At 43.2% G+C, this 21,779-nt stretch overlaps 1 protein-coding gene across 1 annotated transcript in view; it reads right to left on the minus strand.

The window, feature by feature from the left end:
* The window catches only part of LOC140493980 (pannexin-3-like), a 79,293-nt gene that overhangs the window by 7,299 nt on the left and 50,215 nt on the right, over nt 1-21,779 (minus strand). Inside the window, exon 3 of the mRNA XM_072592917.1 lies at nt 18,588-18,805. Coding sequence (XP_072449018.1) covers nt 18,588-18,805 — 218 coding nt within the window. The remainder of the gene's footprint in view (nt 1-18,587; nt 18,806-21,779) is intronic.

The raw sequence follows: 21,779 nt of genomic DNA on the forward strand, positions 1-21,779 counted from the left end.
GATGTAGGTGGGTTGCGCTTCGGCGGGGCGGTGTGGACTTGTTGGGCCGAAGGGCCTGTTTCCACACTGTAAGTAATCTAATCTAATCTAGCCCAGTGCAGATTGGAGGTTAGGTGCAAGCGTGGAGTCAGTCGGAGGACCATTGTTTTGAACTTCTTGTTTTCTCCATTTTATAATGTATTTCTGAAATCTGCAAAGCTGGACTTTTTTACTTCTCTATTTTTCTAAGAGCTGTAACTGACAAAAACTGTACCTAGGGACCTTTGTACCTTGCTTGGTGGTGTGAGCGACAACTTGTATAACTTTCACTGTACTCATTTGAATAAAACTAATAAAATAAAACTAATTCTATTTCAGCAGTGTTCTATTAACAGGAGTAATACACTTACAACTCCCATTGAGGTGTACAGCATAGAATAAAATCGATTGAATCCAAGATGGTCAAAAGAAACCTAAAACTATTGTAATCAAATTTTCCAGCACTTGATCCATAGTATGCCTTGGCATCGCAAGTGCACATCTAAATACTTATTAAATGTTGAGAGTTTCTTACAGGCAAGGAGTTGCAGATTCTCACCAAACTCTGGATGAAACCTTTTCTCTTCATATCACCCTTGAAACCTCTTGCCCTTTATCTTAAATCTATGGTCCCTGGTAATTGATCCCTCCACCAAGGGAAGAATTTCCTTCCTGTCTATGTTCTCTCATGACTTTATTCATTTCAATTATGTCTTTCTCAGTCTCCTCTGCTCCATGGAAAACAATCCAATCCAATCTTTCTTCTTAAGTAAAACTGTCCAGCTAAGGCAACTTCCTAATAAATCTTTTTTGCACCCTTTCTAGTTCAATCCCATCCCTTCAATAATGTAGATTCCAGAATTGCTGTGGTCTAACCAGAGTTTTATACAGTTGCAGCATAATCTCCCTGCTTTTAAACTCTGCATTGACTAATACAGCTAAGTAAATATGTGCTTTTTAATCACTTTATCTGCCTGTCCTGCTAGCTTAAGGTACCAGCGTACATGAACACCAAGGTTCCTCTTATCATCAGTGCTTCCCAGGGTCCTACTATCCATTACCTTGATTGTCCTGCCCAAGAGCATCACCTCACAGTTATCCAGATTGAACTCTATTTGCCACTGATAAACCCATTCGACCAGCCTATATCCTCCTGTAATGTAAGGATATCTTCATCATTATTTACCACCCCATCAACTTCAAACTTATTGGTCAACCCTCCTACATTCAAGTCTAAACTATTTATACGTAATGCAAACAGCAAGGTCCCATCACTAATCTCTGCAGACGATGGCTTCCAGTCACAACCGCCGAACCCCCACCCCGCCTTGATCATCTCCCCTTGCTTCCTCCTACTCAGCTTAATCTGGATCTAATTTGCCAAATTTCCTTGGCTCCCATGGGCTCTTAAATTTGTTATTAGTCACTTGCCTTTGTTATTGGTCTCCCATGCGGGACCTTATCAAAGCCTTGCTGAAGTACAAGTAGACCACATCAAAAGCATTGCCTTCATCTACTCACCTGGTCACCTCTTCTAAAAATTCAATCAGGTTGGTCAGTTATAATGTCCCTGAAACAAAACCATGCTCACTGTTTTTGATAGATCCCTGCTTCTCCAAGTGCAGATTAATTCTGACACTAATCCTGTAGCCAAGGAACTTGAATAAGTATGGTAGACCAAGGCAGTTCCTATCCTCCTCAGTAATCTTGGATGCATCCCATTTGGATTCATAGACAAAGTTAACATTCTCTACTTTGAACACTGTGATCATTTTAAGTACTATATCTATTTTTAGCCAATGTAGTTTCTCTACCTGCTTATTTACTGTAACCTTGGTAGTATTCTCTTCTTTAATAACAACACACTCAAAGTACTTATTTAACCATATCCTTTTCCTCTGCAAGAAGCTGTCATTTCAGTCCGTAATTGATAGGTCCTTTCTGTTGACTTCAGCTTGCTATTTATAGGCTGATTAAAGACTGTAGTGTTCCATTATCTGCTAAACTTTTCTCTTGCTTTCCATTTACTCATTTGCTTTCTTTTCTGCATAATTGTTGAACATATCAAATTGGCATTTATTATATGCCCCTTTTCTTTGTTTAATATGAAATTCATTTTCATTAGTCATCCAGAGATATCTTGGTTTTAGTTGTCCTTGATTTCCTCCTCATGAACAACATTTCGGACTTCCTCAACATTGGAAATGGCAAGTCTAGCCATTGGTACAGGCTGAAGAAATCATGCCTCCAGCTGACATGTCTTGCAAGACTGATTACCTTGAGCTGACTTCAGCACAGAATGTAATAACACCATAATCATATGCGTTTCAACATTTGTCGACAAGTGTGGTGTTGGAAAAGCACAGCCGGTCAGGCAGTATCCAAGGAGCAGGAGAATCGATGTTGCGAGCATAAGCTCTTCATCAGGAATGAGGGGGTGACCCAAGGAGGCTGAGAGATAAATGGGAGGGGGAATGGGGCTGGGAATGTGATAGGTAGATGGAGGTGGGGGCTGATGGTGATAGGTCTGAAAGGAGAGTGGAGTGGATGGGCAGGAAGGGCAGTTCAAGAGGGCGGTGCCGAGTTGGAAGGTTGGAACTGGTGAAATTTACATTGATCCCGTGTGGTTGGAGGTTCCCAAGGCTTTCTTCCTTCAGGCATTGGGTGGCTATAGTTTGGCAGTGGAGGAGGCCCAGGGCTTGCATGTCCTTGGCAGAGTCAGAGGGGCAGTTAAAGTGTTCGGCCACAGAGTGGTGGGGTTTAGTGCGTGTTCAACATTTGTTTAATTCCTAGTCTAGAAACATGCATCAATAGTGGGTATGTTAGGCAGTACAAGATAGTAAATTGTTCCATTTAGGGACAGACTAAGAAAGATGTTAGGAAGAGCAAATATACAATTACAATACACTAATCTAAATGCACAAAATGAACATGATCGGTGAACTACAAACACAAATAGCCAGATAAAGATGTGATACAGTGGCAATAACGAAAGTGTGGCTTAAAAATATTAGTATACAAAAATATAAAATGTTCAGAAAAGAAAAAGAAATGAAGGAAGATATGATAGCAGTACAAATTAGGAAAGACAAAGAAAGAACAATTCCTTTGCTAGGTAGGGGCAGAAACCATTTTTAGAGTTGAATAACAAAAAAGGCTGGTGATGCTCCTTGGGTATTAGAAAATAGAATATAAAACAGTACAGGCCCTTCAGCCCTCGATGTTGTGCTGACCTTTTATCCTACTCTGAGTTCAGACTAACCTACATTTTACTATCATCCATGTGCCTATCCAAGTGCCACTTAAATGTCACGAATGTCTCTGACTCTACCACTACCGCTGGCAGTGTATTCCATGCACCCACCACTCTCTGTGTAAAGAGTCTACCTCTGACATCTCCCCATATCTTCCTCTACTCGCCTTCAAATTATGTCCCCTTGAGATAGCCATTTTCACCCTGGGAAAAAGACTCCATCTATCCACTCTGTGTCACTCATCATCTTATACACTGGGTATTCCAATGGGTTTCCAGTGAGACAAAGAGAACAAAGAAAGTTACACTACAGGAACAGGTCCTTCGGCCCTCCAAACCTGCGCTGATCCAGATCTTCAATCTAAACCTGTCGCCTATTTTCTAAGGACCTGTATCCCTCTGCTCCCTACCCATTCATGCATCTGTCTAGACACATCTTAGGTAATGCTATCATGCCCACCTTTACCACCTCCACTGGCAATGCGTTCCAGGCACCCACCACCCTCTGTGTAAAGAACTTGTGACCCCTAGTAATTGAGTTCCCTCACTCTGGGAAAAAGTTTCTTGCTATCCACCCTGTCCATACCTCTCATGGTTTTGTAGACCTCAAACTCCATCTTTCTAATGGAAATAATCCTAATCTACTCAACTTCTCTTCATAGCTAGCGCCCTCCATACCAGACAATATTCTCTGCACTCTCTCTAAACATGTGGGCACCAGAACTGTACACAGTATTCCAAATATGGCTAAATCAAACGCATATACAACTCTAACATGACCTGTACTCTTGTACTCAATATACCATCTGATGAAGAAAAGCATGCCATATGCCTTCTTGAACACTCTGTCTTGAACATTCTGCATTGCCACCTTCAGGGAACAATGGATCTGAACACCCAGATCTCCCTGTACATCAATTTTCCCCAGGACTTTTCTATTTACTGTATAGTTTGCTCTTGAGTTGGATCTTCCAAATGCATCCCCTCACATTTGGCCGGATTAAACTCCATCTGCCATTTTTCTGGCCAACTCTCCAATCTATCTATGTTCTGCTGCATTCTCTGACAGTCTCCTTCACCAGCTGCTCCTCCACCAATCTTAATGACAAAGAGAGATTAAAAATCTGCAAAGTACAGAAAAAGTATAAAATATAAACATAGAAATAAATATAAATAAGGAATATAGAATATAAATACATAAAGTATGAGAAATGTAGGAAGTATAGTGGGTAATTTTGCAGATGACACTAAAATTGGTAGTATAGTGGTCAATGAAGAAGATCTTGATCAATTGGGTCAATGAACTGAAGAGCGACAAATGGAGTTTAATTTGGATAAATATGAGATATTGCATTTTGGTAAACCAAGTAAAGGCAAAACTTATACAATTAAAAGTACAGCCTTGGGCAATGATGTAGAGACCCAGGAGTTCAGGTACTTAATTCTTTGAAGTTTACATAGGTTAGGTGGGTAAGAAGGGGTTTAGCATGTTTGCCTTCATTGTTCAAGACCTTTCAGTATAGGAGTTGGGACATTATGTTGAAGTTATACAGGACGTTAGTGAGGCCTCTTCTGGAGTACTGCATCCAATTCTGGTGTCCCTGCTACTGGAAGGATATTAATAAGCTGGTGAGGGATCTGAAGAGATTTTTTCATTTTATTATTAGATTTTTTAGATTCCCTGCAGTATGGAAACAGGCCCTTCGGCCCAATAAGTCCACATTGACCCTCCGAAGAGTAACCCACCTAGGCCCATTCCCCTAACATATATTTACCCCTGCCAACACACCTAACACTATGGGCAATTTAGCATGGCCAATTCACCTAACCTGCACATTTCTGGATTGTGGGAGGAAACCGGAAATCTACCAGGATATTTCTGGGAAAAGAAGGTTTCAGTTATAAGGAGAGGCAGGATAGACTGAGACATAGAAGGTTGATAGGTGACTTATAGAGGTTTCTAAAATAATGAAGGATATAGATAAGGTGATTGGTGGGTGTCTTTTCCCTAGGGTGGGGGATTCCAAGACTAAAGGCATATTTTTAAGATGAGAAGAGAAAGATTTAGAATGGACACGAGGGGCAGTTTTTTTTACATAGAGAGTGGTTCACTTGTGGAATGAACTTCCAGAGGAAATGGTGGATGCGGGTCAAGTACAATGTTTATTATACGTTCTGGTTGGTTATAGGTTAGATTAGTAGTTAGTTGAGTGTGTTTTTTATTTACCTTTTCTCTTTGTTTGCTATGTTTTGGCTACTATTTATTTAATATCTAATTGTATATTAATGTTTGTATTTGTGTGTATTATTTTGTAAGTTTGTAATAATACGTTATAAAAAAATTTCTTTTTCTTCAATAAAAAATCTATCAAAAAAAGACATTTAGGTAAGTACATGAATAAGAAAGGTTTGGAGGGATATGGGCCAAATAAAGGCAGGTGAGATTAGTTGAGTTTGAGATAACAGTCGACTTGGACTGGTTGGACTGAAGAATCTGTTTCCATGCTCCATGACTTTATGCAGGAAGTCACAGAATTATGAAAGAACTACGAAAGTGGTGATATTGGGGTATTTTCTCATTATCCTTGTCGATTCTTATGTAATTAAAGTATGAGAACCAGTGTCCCTGGCCCAATTACAAAGAAGACAATTTTGGATCTGGTGCTGGTAAATTAAATGGGCGAAGGTGTCCATATCAATACCTCTGGGAACACTTGGCCAAGAGTTTATTTTCATTCCTTCTTGGCATGTGGGCAGCGCTGATGAGACCAATATTTATTGTCCATCCTGTGCAGAAGGTCCTCAGAGTAGTGTCCTGTGCTGAGCCATCTTCAATTACTTCAATGACCTTCCCTCTATCATAAGGTCGGAATTGGGGATGTTCTCCGATGATTGCACAAAGATCTGCACCTATTGTGACTCCTCAGATATTAAAAATGTCTGTGGCCATATGTAGCAAGGCTTGGTGAACATTATGGGTTTGGGCTGATAAGTGGCAGGTGACATGCACGCAAATGTCAGATTGACAACTGTTTCCAACAAGAAAGAATCTAACCATTATTTACGTTTCAAGACATTCAATTGCATTACCATCACCTGTTGGATTATAACCTGGTGTTGTGTGATTTTTAACTTTGAATTCCTCACTGTTAGCATCCTGATAGAACATAGAATAATACAACACAGTACAGGTACTTTGGCCCTCAATATTGTGCCAACCTTTTATCCTACTCTAAGATCAAACTAACCTACATTTTACTACCACCCATGAGTCTCTCCAAGAGTCACTTAAATGTCCCTAATGTATCTGACTCAACTACCACTGCTGGCAGTGCATTCCACACACCCACCACTCTCTGTGTAAAGAACCTACCTCTGACATCTCCCATAAAACCTTCTTCCAATCACCTTAAAATTATGCCCCCTCGTGATAGCCATTTCCACCCTGGGAAAAAAAGTCTCTGGCTATCCACTCTATCTATGCCTCTCATCATCATTCAAGTCACATCTCATCTTTCATCGCTCCAATGAGAGTAGTCCTAGCTCCCTCAACCTTTCTTCATAAGACATGCCCTCCAGTCCAGGCAGCATCCTGGCAAATCTCCTTTGCGCCCTCTCTAAAGCTTCCATATCCTTCCTATAATGAGGTGACCAAAATTGAACACAACATTCCAAGTGTGATCTAACCAGGGCTCTATACAACTGCAGCATAACCTCCTTGCAGCTCTTAAACTCAGTCTCCATACTAATGCAAGTCAAACCACCATACACCTTTTTAACAACCCTATCAACTTGGATAGCAACTTTGGACATGGACCCCAAGATCCCTCTGTTCCTCCACACTGCTGAAAATCCTGCCTTTAAGCCTATCATTTGCATTCAAATTCGACTTTCCAAAATGAATCACTTCACACTTTTCCACGTTGAACTCCATCTGCCACTTTTTAGTCCAGCTCTGTGTCCTGTCAATGTCCCATTTCAACTAACAACAACCCTCCACACTATCCACAACTCCACCAACCTCCATGTCATTGGCAAACTTACTAACCCACCCTTCCATTTCCTCATCCAAGTCATTTATAAAAAGCAGAGCAGAGGTCCCAGAACCGATCCCTGTGGAATACCACTGGTCACCGAGCTCCACGTTGAACACTTTCCATCTACCACCACCCTCTGTCTTCTATGGGCCAGCCAATACTGAATCCAGACAGCCAAATTTCCCTGTATTCCCTGTCTTCTTACTTTCTGAATGAGCCTACCATGAGGCACCTTGTCAACGCCTTGCTAAAATTCATATTCACCACATCCACTGCTCTACCTTCATCAATGTCTTTTGTCAAAGAGTCCAATAAGGTTTGAGAGGCATGGCCTCCCCCTCACAAAGTCATGCTGACCATCTCTAACCAAACTATGCTTTTCCAAAATAGTAATAAATTCTGACTCTTAGAACCCTCTCCAATAATTTGCCCATCATCAAGATAAGACTGATTGTTTGTAATTCCCAGGATTATCCCTATACCCTTTCTTGAACAAGGGAATAACATTTGCCACCCTCCAATCACTGGTACTATTCCAGTGGACAGTGAGGATGAAAAGATCATCGACAAAGGCTCTAGGATCTCTGGAGCATAAATTGGGATCAGATATTTTCAGGGAAATGCACATCAGAAATGTCTAGGTTGTTTAGGGAGTACTTGCTGTGAGTGCTAGATAGTTTTGCCCCACCGAGACAAGGAAAGGATGGTGTGGGTGAAGGAAACTTGGATGACAAGAGATGTGAAACATCTAGTCAAGAAGAAGAAGGAAGCTTAGTCATAGAATCGCTGCAGTGCGGAAACAGGCCATTATGGGGAGGCAATGGCCTAGTAGTCTTATCCCAGAGGCCTAGGTAATGTTCTGGGGACCCAGGTTCGAATCCTGCCACGGCAGATGGTGGATTTTGAATTCAATAAATATCTGGAATCAAGAGACTGTGATGATCAAGAATCCATTGTTGATTGTTGGAAAAAAAAACAACTGGTTTACTGGTGCCCTTGAGGGAAGGAAACTGCTGTCCTTACCTGGTCTGGCCTACATGTGACTCCAGACCTACAGCAATGTGATTGATTCTTAACTGCCCTTTGGGCAATAAATGCTGGTTATCCAGCGATGCCCTCACCCCGTGAATGAGTAAAAAAAAGTTTAAAATTTGGCCCAATAATTTACACCAACTCTCCGAAGAGCAAACCACCCAGACCCATTCCCCTATTCTATAACTCTACATTTACCCTAACCATGCACCTAACCTACCATCCCTGAAGACTATGGGCAATTTAGCATTTCCAATTCACCTAGCCTGCATATCTTACTTAAAGTTGAGGAGGCAAGGATTAGACAGGGCTCTAGAGGGTTACCAGGTAGCCAGGGAGGAACTGAAGAATGGATTTAGGAGAGATGAAAGTGAATCTGAGAAAGCCTTTGCAGCTACGGTTAAGGAAAACCCCAAGGCGCTCTACACTTAAAGTGAGGAACAAGAAAATGGACAGAGTAAAGGTAGGGCTGAAAATGTGTTGCTGGAAAAGGGCAGCAGGTCAGGCAGCATCCAAGGAACAGGAGAATCAACGTTTCGGGCATAAGCCCTTCTTCAGGAATGAGGAAAGTGTGTCCAGCAAGCTAAGATAAAAGGTAGGGAGGAGGGACTTGGGGGAGGGGCGTTGGAAATGCGATAGGTGGAAGGAGGTCAAGGTGAGGGTGATAGGCCGGAGTGGGGTGGGGACGGAGAGGTCAGGAAGAAGATTGCAGGTTAGGAAGGCGGTGCTGAGTTCGAGGGTTTTAACTGAGACAAGGTGGGGGGAGGGGAAATGAGAAAACTGGAGAAATCTGAGTTCATCCCTTGTGGTTGGAGGGTCCCCAGGTGGAAGATGGGGCGCTCTTCCTCCAACCATCGTTTTGCTATGGTCTGGCGATGGAGGAGTCCAAGGACCTGCATGTCCTTGGTGGAGTGGGAGGGGGAGTTGAAGTGTTGAGCTATGGTGTGGTTGGGTTGGTTGGTCCGGGTGTCCCAGAGGTGTTCGCTGAAACGTTCCACAAGTAGGCGGCCTGTCTCCCCAATATAGAGGAGGCCACATCGGGTGCAGTGGATGCAATAGATGATGTGTGTGGAGGTGCAGGTGAATTTGTGGCGGATATGGAAGTATCCCTTGGAGCCTTGGAGGGAAGTAAGGGGGGAGGTGTGGGCGCAAGTTTTGCATTTCTTGCGGTTGTAGGGGAAGGTGCCGGGAGTGGAGGTGGGGTTGGTGGGGGGTGTGGACCTGACGAGGGAGTCATGGAGGGAGTGGTCTTTTTGGAACGCTAATAGGGGAGGGAAGGGAAATATATCCCTGGTGATGGGGTCTGTTTGGAGGTGGCGGAAATGACAGTGGATGATACGCTGTACATGGAGGTTGGTGCGGTGGTAGGTGAGGACCAGTGGGGTTCTGTCCTGGTGGCGGTTGGAGGGGCGGGGCTCAAAGGCGGAGGAGCAGGAAGTGGAAGAGATGCGGTGGAGGGCATCATCGACCACGTCTGGGGGGATATTGCAGTCCTTGAAGAAGGAGGCCATCTAGGTTGTACGGTTTTGGAACTAGTCCTCATGGGAGCAGATGTGGCGGAGACGAAGGAATTGGGAATATGGGGTGGTGTTTTTACAGGGGGCAGGGTGGGAGGAGGTGTAGTCTAGGTAGCTGTGGGAGTCGGTCAGTTTATAGTAAATGTCCGTGTTGATTCGGTCGCCAGAGATAGAAATGGAAAGGTCTAGGAAGGGGAGGGAGGAGTCTGAGACGGTCCAGGTGAATTTGAGGTCGGGGTGGAAGGTGTTGGTAAAGTTATTGAACTGTTCAACCTCCTCGTGGGAGCACGAGGCAGCGCCAATATAGTCATCGATGTAGCGGAGGAAAAGATCGGGGGTGGTGCCAGTGTAGCTGCGGAGAGTAAGGGTAGGGCCAATCAAAAATAGTGGAGGGAACATGTGTCTGGAGTCAGAGGAGGTAGGGGAGGTCCTTAATGAATACCTTTCTTCAGTATTCACTTGTGAGAGGAAGCTTGTTGTTTGTGAGAACAGCCTGGAACAGGCTGATTTGCTGAAACAGGTTGATGTCAAGAAGGACAATGTGCTAGAAATTTTGAAAAACATGAGGATAGATAAGTACCCTGGACCAGATGGCATTATGCCCAAGGTTGCTAAGGGAAGTGAGGGAAGAGATTACTGAGACCTTGGCGATGCTCTTTGGGTCCTCACTGTCCACTGAAGTAGTACAAGATGATTGGAGGGTGGCAAATGTTATTCCTTTGTTCAAGAAAGGGAATAGGGATAGCCCTGGGAATTGAAGAGTAGCCAGTCTTACGTTGATGGTGGGCAAATTATCGGAGAGGATTCTGAGAGACAAGATTTATGATTGTTTGGAAAAGCATAGCTTGATTAGAGTCAGCATGGCTTTGAGAGGAGCAGGTTGTGCCTCACAAGCCTTACTGAATTCTTTGAGGATGTAACAAAACACATTGATAGATATAGAGCAGTGGATATGGTTTATATGGGTTTTATACATACATTTGGGTGGTTGGATTACCTGAAATTCTACCAAAGTAGTGTCTCCCACGCATCCTCCTCCTGTAAACCTGAAAAAAACAGTTCTGTGCGCCAGATTGGGAAGGCACCTAGTTTTTAAAAATTCTTTATTTTTATATAGTCTCTTTAGGAATTTAGAATGCTGGGAATGGAAGTTAGGGAAGTATGGGTCACCACTAGTGTCCCTGCTGACTGCATCTGTGGGAATGCATCCAACCCCAGCTCCTCGAAAACTGCGTTAGGGAACTGGAGCTACAGGTGGATGAACTTCGGATCATTCGAGAAGCCGAGGGGGTGACTGAGAGGAGGTACAGGGAGGTAGTCACACCTCAGGGGCAAGAAAAAGACAGATGGGTTACAGTCCGGGGACGGAAAGTGAACCGACAGGCAGTGCAGGGATCTCCTGTGGCTGTTCCCCTCAATAGCAAGAATACCGTTTTGGAAACTATTGAGTGTGACGACTTACCAGGCGTAAGCCGTGGGATATAGGTCTCCAGCACAAAGTCTGTCCTGGAGTATGGAATTGCTCAGAATGGAAGGGGAGAGAGGAGCAGAGCATTAGTGACTGGGCCACATAGTTATGGGGACAGATAAGAGGTTCTGTGGGAATTAGACACAGTTGGTGTGTTGCCTCCCACATGCCAGGGTTTATGATGTCTCGGATCGTGTCTTCAGGATCCTTGAGGGGAGCTAGGGTGGAAGCCTGGAGCTAGAACAACCAGAGTTGTTATCTCTGGTTTGTTGCCTGTGCCACGTGCTAGCAAGGTGAGGAATAGGGAGAAAAAGGAGTTGAACATTGGGCTATAGGGATGGTGCAGGAAGAGAGGGTTTTGGATACCTGGATAATTGGGGCTTATTTTGGGGTCCTCTACAAACATGATGGTTACACCTGAACCAGAGAAGTAACAATATCCTGGGGGACAGTTACTAATGCTATTTGAGAGGGTTTAAATTAATGCAGCAATGGGATGGGGAACTAAATTGTAGTTCTAGTGTCCAGAAGCTTGAAGGTAGTGAGGTCATAAATATGCTTTCAATGTTGCAATGTTGCAAGAGGGCAACGGCACGCAGAGAGATGGTGTGAAGTGTGTCTGGGTTGGTACCTGGAATTTCGATGTTGTGGCCATTTCAGAGACATGGACAGAGCAGGGGCAGGAATGGTTGTTGCAGGTTCCGGGATTTAGATGCTTCCGTAAGAACAGAGAAGATGGTAAAAGAGGGGAGGTGGGGTATTGTTAGTCAAGGACAGTATTACAGTGGCAGAAAGATTGTTTGAGGACTTGTCGACTGAGGTACTGTGGGCTGAGGTTAGAAATAGGAAAGGAGAGGTCTCTCTGTTGAGATTTGTCTATAGGCCTGTGAAAAGTTCCAGAGATGTAGAGGAAAGGATTGCAAAAATGATTCTGGATAGAAGTGAGAGTAGCAGGGGGTCTTTAACTTTCTAAATATTGACTGGAAATATTATAGTTCGAGTACTATAGATGGGTCCGTTTTTGTCCAATGTGTGCAGGAGGGTTTCCTGACACAGTATGTAGACAGTCCAACAAGGCGCGGGGCCACATTGGATTTGGTACTGGGTAACGAACCTGGCCAGATGTTAGATTTGGACGTAGGTGAGCACTTTGGTGATAGTGACCACATTTTGGTTATGTTTACTTTAGTGATGGAAAGGAATAGGTATATACCACAGGGAAAGTGGTATAACTGGGGAATGGCAATTATGATGCGATTAGGCAAGATTTAGAATGCAAAGGATGGGGAAGGAAACTGCAGGAGATGGGCACAATTAAAATGTGGAACTTATTCAAGGAACAGCTACTGCGTGTCCTTGATAAGTATTACCTGTCAGGCAGGGAGGAAGTGGTCGAGTGAGGGAGCCGTGGTTTACTAAGGAAGTTGAATCTTTTGTCAAGAGGAAGAAGAAGGCTTATGTCAGGATGAGATGTGAGGGCTTAGTTAGAGCACTTGAGAGTTACAACTTAGCCAGAAAAGACCTAAAGAGAGAGCTAAGAAGAGCCAGGAGGGGACATGAGAAGTCTTTGGCAGGTAGGATCAATGAAAACTCTAAAGCTTTCTATAGGTATATCAGGAATAAAAGAATGATTAGAGTAAGATTAGGGCCAGTCAAGGACAGTTGTGAGAAGTGCATGGAGTCCAAGGAATTAGGAGGAGCTAAATTAATATATTTCATCGGTATTTACACTGGAAAAAGGCAATGTTGTTGAGGAGAATACTGAGATACAGACTACTCGATTAGATGGGATTGAGGTTCACAAGGAGAGGGGTTAGCAATTCTGGAAAGTGTGAAAATAGATAAGTCCCCTGGGCCAGGTGGGATTTATCCTAGGATTCTCTAGGAAGCCAGGGAAGAGATTGCAGAGCCTTTGGCTTTGATCTTTATATCATCATTGTCTACAGGAATAGTGCCAGAAGACTGGAGAATAGCAAATGTTGTCCCCTTGTTCAAGAAGGGGAGTAGAGACAAGCCTGGTAATTATAGACCAGTGAACCTCACTTCTGTTGTGGGTAAAGTGTTGGAAAAGGTTATAAGAGACAGGATTTATAATCAACAAGAAAGGAATAAGTTGATTAGGGATAAACAACACGGTTTTGTAAAGGATTGATCAGGCTTCACAAACCTTATTGAGTTCTTGGAGAAGGTGACCAAACAGGTGAATGAGGGTAAAGTGGTTGATGTAGTATATGTGGACTTCAATAAGGCATTTCATAACATTCCCCACAGTAGGCTATTGCATAAAATACAGAGGCATGGGATTGAGGGTGATTTAGCGGTTTAGATCAGAAATTGGTGAGCTGAAAGAAGACAGAGGGTGGTAGTTGATGGGAAATATTCATCAATTACTAGTGGTATAACATAAGGATCTGTTTTGGGTCTGTTTGCAATTTTTTAAAATGACCTGAATGAGGGCATTGAAGGATGGGGTAGTAAATTTGCAGATGACATTAAGATCGTTGGAATTGTGCACGGTGCCGCAGGGCGTTACAGATTACAGAGGGACATAGAGCTGGGCTGAGAGGTGGCAAATGGAGTATAATGTGGAAAAGTGTGAGGTGATTCACTTTGTAAGGAGCAACAGGAATACAGAGTACTGGGCTAATGGTAGTGTAGATGAGCAGAGAGATCTTGGTGTCCATGTACTTAGATCCCTGAAAGTTGCCACCCAGGTTGATAGGGTTGTTAAGAAGCATTACAGTGTTTTAGCTTTTATTGGTAGACAGATTGATTTCTGGAGCCACGAGGTCATGTTGATGTACAAAACTCTGGTGCGGCCACACTTGGAGTATTGTGTACAGTTCTGGTCACCGTATTATAGGAAGGATGGGGAAGCTTTGGAAAGGGTTCAAAGGAGATTTACTAGGATGTTGGCTGACATGAAGAGAAGGTCTGATGATGAAAGGCTGAGGGACTTGAGGCTGCTTTTGTTAGAGAGAAGAAAGTTAAGAGGTGACTTAATTAAGACATATAAGATAATCTAAGTTAAATAGAGCAGACAGTGAGAGCCTTTTTTCTTGGATAGTGACGGCTAGCACAGGTTTAAACTGAGGGGTGATAGCTATAGGACAGAGTCAGAGGTAGTTTCTTTACTCAGAGAGTAGTAGGGGCATGGAAAGCCCTGCCTGCAACAGTAGTGGACTTATCAACTTTATGGGCATTTAAATCGTCATTGGATAGGCATGTGGATTTTAATGGAATAGTGTAGGTTAGATGGGCTGTGGATTAGTTCCACAGGTCGGTACAACATGGAGGGCCAAAGGGCCTGTATTGCGCTGTAATATTCCATGTTCTATCGTATAATCATAGAATCCCTACAGTGTGGAAACAGGCCACTTGGCCCCACACCACAAGCCCACCCTCCAACAAACAATCCACCCAGAGCCATTCTCCTACTGTATGACTTGCTCCTCAGATGCTGTCTGAACTGCTGTGATTTTCCAGCACCACTCTAATCCAGTTACATTTCACTTGACTAATGCACCCAACCTGCACATCCCTAAACACTATGGGCAATTTAGCATGGCCAGTCCATCTAACTGGACTGGAGCACCTGGAGGAAGCCCAGACACAGGCAGATTGTGCAAACTCCACACTGACATTCACCCAAAGCTGGAATCAAACCCGGGTCCTCGGCACTATGAGGCAGCAATGCTAACCACTGAGCCACTGTGCCACCCATAGATAGCCAGAGATCTTTTCTCAGGATGGACAAGGCTATCATGAGGGGGCATAAATTTAAGGTGATTGGAGGAGGAATTAGGGGAGATGTCTCTGCCCTTCACACAGAGAGTGGTAGGTGCATGGAATGCACTGCCAGCAGTGGATAATATACATTGGGGACGTTTGATACATTGGATAATATACATTGGGGACGTTTGATACATTGGATAATATACATTGAGGATGTTTGATACATTGGATAATATACATTGGGGACGTTTGATACATTGGATAATATACATTGGGGACGTTTGATACATTGGATAATATACATTGGGGATGTTTAAATGACTCTTGGATAGGTCCATGGATGATAGTAAAATTCAGGGTATGTAGGTTAGTTTGATCTAAAAATAGGATAAAAGGGCCTTTACTGTGCTGTACTGTTCTATGTTCCAATACTTTGCTCCAGTATTCACTAGTGAGAGGGACCTTGTTTTTGTGAGGACAGCTTGAAACAGGCTGATAGGCTCAAACAGGTTGATGTTAAGAAGGAGGATGTGCTGGAAATTTTGAAAAACATGAGGATAGATAAGTCCCCTGGGCCAGACAGGATGTACACTAGGTTACTACAGGAAGTGAGGGAAGAGATTACTGCACCTTTGGTGATAGTTTTGCATCCTTACTGTCCACTGGAGTAGTACCAGGTGATTACATTGTACATAGAACATTATGCCTATTTAATGTCCAGTGCCCATTTAAATGCCCTTAACATCAGCGAGTCTTCTACTGTTGCAGACAGGCCATTCCACACCCCTAATATTCTCTGAGAAGAAACTACCCCTAATATTTGTCCTAAATCTATTAGTCCTCAATTTAAAGCTATGTCCCCTCATTTTAGCCTTCACCATCCGAGGAAAAAGGTTCTCACTGTCCACCCTGTCTAATCCTCTGCTTATTTTATACATCTCGATTAATTCACCTCTCTCAACCTTCTTCTCTCCAACGAAAACAGCCTCAGATTGGAGGGCGGCACATGATAGCTATCAGAAATGAACTGGACGAGCTATATAAAGATTGTGTCTGGAAGAGTAAATCAAAGGCTGGTTGTTCTGCAGCAAGTAACATAATTTCTCACTCTTCAAAGCCTACCTACCATTTACAAGGCCTAAGTACTGAAATATTCATGACTCACTCTGAATGAATGAAGCTCCAGAAGCATTCACGAAGCTTGAGACTGTGCGGTACAATGCATCTGACTTTACTAGCAGGGCGAAAAGAGGTTGCATAGGACCCTTCCACCAGCTTGCCTGGGATATAAGGCTTCAGTACTGTTGGCATGTTGTGAGAGCCCATATCCTTTGTAGTAGCTATTATCATCAGTTTGAAATCACGTGAGATGAATTGAATTATATGTAAATATAGTCTTGTATAAGTAAGAAATGCCAAGGGTTGGTTTGTTATCCATATGCAAAGACTGTACATAGAACATAGAACATTACATCGCAGTACAGGCCCTTCGGCCCTCAATGTTACGCTGATCTGTGGAACCAATCTGAAGCCCATCTCACCTGCACTATTCAATTTAAAATGCCCTTAAAGTTGGCAAGTCTACTACTGTTGCAGGCAAGGTGTTCCACACCCCTACTACTCTCTGAGTAAAGAAACTACCTCTGACATCTGTCCCATGCCTGTCAAATCAATTTAAAGCTATTTCACCTCATGTTAGCCATCACCGTCTGAGGAAAAAGGCTCTCACTGTCCACCCTACCTAGCCCTCTGATTATCTTATATGTCTCAATTAAGTTGCCTCTCAACCTTCTTCTCTCTAACGAAACAGTCTCAAGTCCTCAGCCTTTCCTCATAAGACCTTCCCTCCATTCCAGCCAACATCCCAATAAATCTCCTCTGAACCCTTTCCAATGCTTCCACATCCTTCCTTTAATGCAGTGACCAGAACTGTACACAATACTCCAAATGCAGCTGCACCAGAGTTTTGTACAATTGCAGCATGACCTCATGGTTCCGAAACTCAATCCCTCTACCAATAAAAGCTAACACACCGTCTGTCTTCTTAACAACCCTGTCAACTTGGGTGGCAACTTTTAGGAATCTCTCCAAGATCTCTCTGCTCATCTACATTACCATAAGGCCAGTACTCTGTATTTCTGTTGCTCCTTTCAAAGTGAATCACCTCACACTTTTTCGCATTAAACTCCATTTGCCACCTCTCAGCCCAGCTCAGCAGCTTATCTATGTCCCTCTGTAACCTGCAGCATCCTTCAACACCATCCACAACTTTACTGACCTTAGTGTTTATTGCAAATTTATTAACCCATCCTTCTATGCCCTCATCCAGGTCATTTATAAAAATAATGATAAATCCTATCTCTTAGAACCATTTCCAACACTTTACCCACTTTACCCACAACAGAAGTAAGGCTCATTGGTTTTTAATTACCAAACCTGTCTCGACTCCTCTTCTTCAGAGGAATTAAACTACTCTAGTCACTATGTATGTATATGAATTTTTTTTATGAAGCAAGTATATTTGGCCACCTGTCACAGATCTGCTCTAGCAACAATGTCCTTTAGGACTTGCCCAGTCAGTGGTGGTACTACTGAGGCACTCTTGGTGATAGATATTTAAATCCGCCACGTGGTGTACATTCTGTACCTTTGTTGCCGTTCATGACGATTTCAGTTAGTGTTCAATGTTGGGAAATACCAATCCATCAGTTGAGGAGTAGAGTGTCCTTGAGTAGAGAGTCAAGGTGTCCTTGCCCATATTTGGCCTGATACTATGAGAAAACATTGAGAATTCCCAGGGCAACGTTCTACTGATTACACATCACTGTATTGTTTGCACTGAGTTAATTATCTGCATGGTTGAACAGTTCAATCTTAATTTACTCACATGCCTTTTACCTTGCTCTCCTTTAATTTAACACATTCAAAATTCTGCTGCCTGTTTTCCAACTCGCATCAGGTTTCATTCACCTCTGTTTCTCTGTGCTTACAGGCCGACATTGGCTCCCAGTTTGGCAATGTGTCATTTTTAAAGTTTCAAATCTCTCCTTGACCTTACCAATCTGTAACCTCCTCAAGCTGTGCAACCCACCACGATAGTTCAGTTTCTCCAATCCTGGCCTGTTGTACATCCCTAATTTCCATACTTGACTGTTGTTACCTGTGCCTTCAACTGTCTGGCCCCTAAATTCTACAATTCCCTCCTAAACCTTTTCACTCCTTTTCTTATTTTTTTAATAAGATGTTTGTTAAACCAAGTCTTTAACCAAGCTTTTAGTCATTTGCCTGAATATCTCTTTGTGCCCAGAGACAAATTTTGTTTCATTAAGCAATCCTGTGAAGCACTTTGGAACATTTTAATGTGTTAAAGGCTCTATACTATACCAAAATTTTATTCTCCCCCGTTTCTGTTCAATGATCGGCCCCGTCCTGTTTATTCACTGGAGTGATCAGCTTCACTCAGCCTGAAATTTCCTGTCACTAACATTTTCCAAATCAAAGATTATCGGTTTATGCAGGTTTTCTACCTGTCTAATTCTTCCTGGATCAGACGCTTGGCATTGGGGCTGTTCTCATGTTTCTTCACAATCAATTGAGCCACTTTGATGGATCGATTGTAGGCTTTGTCCAACTCATCAATAATGAAAAGTAGGTCAGCGATCAGGGTTGGAGTGACAAATACTTTCCAAATCAAAGCAGGAAGATACATGATCATACCAATCACCAACAGAGAGTACGGGAACACCTGTAACAGTAAGAGAATGACAGTCACACTGATCACCAAAAGAGAATACATTACATGAATTCTGTGAGGAAAATTCTAAGTGAATGAGAGTAATAGCATTTAATATCTGCAAAGTTGTCTTTTGAAGCTTTTAGAATGGTTCAAGCAGAGAAGGCCATTCAGTTTATTGAATCCATGCTGGCTGTCAGCAAGAGCAATTTGTTGGCTGTCAGTTTCCCACCCTTTACTTTTTTTCTATCTTCTAATCAATTTTCTTTTGAAAGCCATGATTGATATGCCTCCATTACACTCAGGGAGTCAGTTTGCTGTAACCATTCTCTGTGAAAAAAAGGCTTATCTTCATGTCACCATTAGCTATTTTGAGATTTGTTTTAAGTTAGTGTCCTCTGGTTCTCAATCCTTCCATCTGGAGGCACAGTTACTTTCTATCTACAGAGCTGAAACTTTTGTGATTTTGAACTCTTATCCTACCTCGTTTGGAGTGCCACACAGGAGGCCACTGAGTAAGATGAGGGCCCATGGTGTTAGAGGCATGTTGCTAGTATAGATAGAAGCTTGGCTGTCTGGCAGAAAACAGAGAGTGGGGATAAAAGAGTCCTTCTTAGGATAGCAGCTGGTAAGAAGTGTGTTCTACAAGGCTCAGTGTTGGGACCACGAATTTTCATTTTATACATTAATGATCTAGATGAAGGAACTCAGGGCATTCTGGCTACGTTTGCAGATCATACAAAGATAAGTGGAGGGACAGGTAGTATTGAAGAGGCAGGGAAGCTGCAGAAGGATTTGTTCAGGTTAGGAGAGTGTGCAAAGAAGTGGCAGGTGGAATACAACGTGGGAACATATGAGGTCATGAACTTTGGTAGGAAGAATCGAGGCAAGGACTATTTTCTAAATGAGGACAAAATTCAGAAGTCTGAAGTGCAAAGAGACTTGGGAGTTCTAGTCCAGGATTCTCTCAAGATAAACCTGCAAGTTAGCAGATGCTGGAGATCAGAGTTGAAAAAAATGGCACAGGAAAAGCGCAGCAGGTGAAGCAGCATCCGAGGAGCAGGAGAGTTGATGTTTTGGGCATAAGCCCTTCATCAGGAATGTGGGGTTGAGACAGGGGCTGAGAGATAAATAGGAGCGTGAGGGTGGGGGTAAGGTAGCTGGGAAGGTGATAAGTAGATGCAGATGGGGGTTCTTAGTGGTAGGTCGGAGAGGAAGGTAGAGCAGAAAGGTGGGGAGAAAGGTGGACAGGTAGGATGGTTCAGGACGGCATTGCTGAGTTTGAGAGTTGGATCTGGCATGAGGTTGGGGGAGAAGAGATTAGGAAACTAGTGAAGCCAGTGTTGATGCTGTGAGTTTGAAGGGTCGCAAGATGGAAGATGAGGTGTTTTGCCTCATTGGATGGCTTGGATTTGGCAGTTGAGGAGGCCCAGGACTTGCATGTGCTTGGCAGAGTGGGAGTGGGAGTTGAAGTGGTCAGCCACAATCAATGGGGTTGTTTGGTATGTGTGTCCCAGAGATATTCCCTGAAGCGTCCCACGAGTCGGCATTATACAATGAACGGAAGGGCCTTGGGAAAAGTTGATAGGCAGAGAGATCTGGGAGTGCAGGTCCATTGTACCCTGAAGGTTGCTGCACAGGTGGATAGAGTGGTCAAGAAGGCATATAATATGCTTGCCTTCATTGGACGGGGTATTGAGTATAAGAGCTGGCAAGTCATGTTAACATTGTACAAGACATTGGTTTGACCGCATTTACAATACTGTGTACAGTTCTGGTCACCACATTACCAAAAGGATGTGGACACTTTGGAGAGGGTGCAGAGAAGGTTTACGAGGATGTTGCCTGGTATGGAAGGTGCTAGCTATGAAGAAAGGTTGGGTAGGTTAGGTTTATTTTCATTAGAAAAAAGGAGATTGAGGGGGGACCTGATTGAGGTTTATAATATCATGAAGGGTATTGACAGGGTGGATAGAGACAAGCTTTTTCCCAAGGTGAAGGATTCAGTAACAAGAGGTGATGCTTTGAAGGTGAGAGGTGGAAAGTTTAAGGGGGATACACGCGGCAAGTACTTCACACAGTGGGCATTTGGAACGCGTTGCCAGCAGAGGTGGTAGAGGCAGGAATGGTAGATTCATTAAGATGCATCTGGATAAATGTAGGTGGGGAGTAGAGGGATACAGATGCTTAGGAATTGACCAACAGGTTTCGACAGTACATTTGGATGAGCTCAGGCTTGAAGGGCCAAAGAGTCTGTTTCTGGGCTGAAAATTTTCTTTGTTCTTTGTAGAACAACAATGCCTTCCAGCGTATCTGCTCCACTTCCCTTACCTCTGACCTTGAACTCCACCCTGTAAAAGCAACAAGCCATCGAACCCCTGGTCCCCACCTTCCACCCCACTAACCTACGGATACAACGCATTGTCCTCCGGCATTTCCACCGTTTGCATTCAGACCCCACCACTACAGGTATATTTCCCTCCCCAACACTATCTGTTTTCCTGAAGGCTTATACCCTTCTTCTTTTCTGCCTTTTACACTATTATTTTCCCAGCCTGTATTAGGATAATTAAAGTTGTAAATCTCTCTGTAACTTTCCTTCAAAATTGATCCTCTACAGCACTGTGAATTCTTCTTATCTGTTAAGCAGCAATTCAAGAAGATGCTCTCCTGCCACTACCCCAGAGGCCATTAGGGTTGGTTAATAAACACTGACCTTGATAGCAACTCCCACATTCTATGAACAAGGTTTAAAAATGGTGATGGTCAGCCACATTCTTGACCCACTACAGCTCATGCAATGTACAACCACAATGCTTTTTGGGAGTTTAAGGAGTTCAAGTCAGATTTTGATCTTGCCAAGGCAATGCACAGTGTTACTACTCTAATGGGAAGCGTAAGCTGCAAATCAAGCCCCACAGTCGTCATAAATGTCAAATATATTTGAAGGATGATTATTGTATGACTGAGAGCACAAGAAGAAACT

The sequence above is a fragment of the Chiloscyllium punctatum genome, chromosome 23, assembly GCF_047496795.1.
Source record: "Chiloscyllium punctatum isolate Juve2018m chromosome 23, sChiPun1.3, whole genome shotgun sequence".
Classification (NCBI taxonomy): domain Eukaryota; kingdom Metazoa; phylum Chordata; class Chondrichthyes; order Orectolobiformes; family Hemiscylliidae; genus Chiloscyllium; species Chiloscyllium punctatum.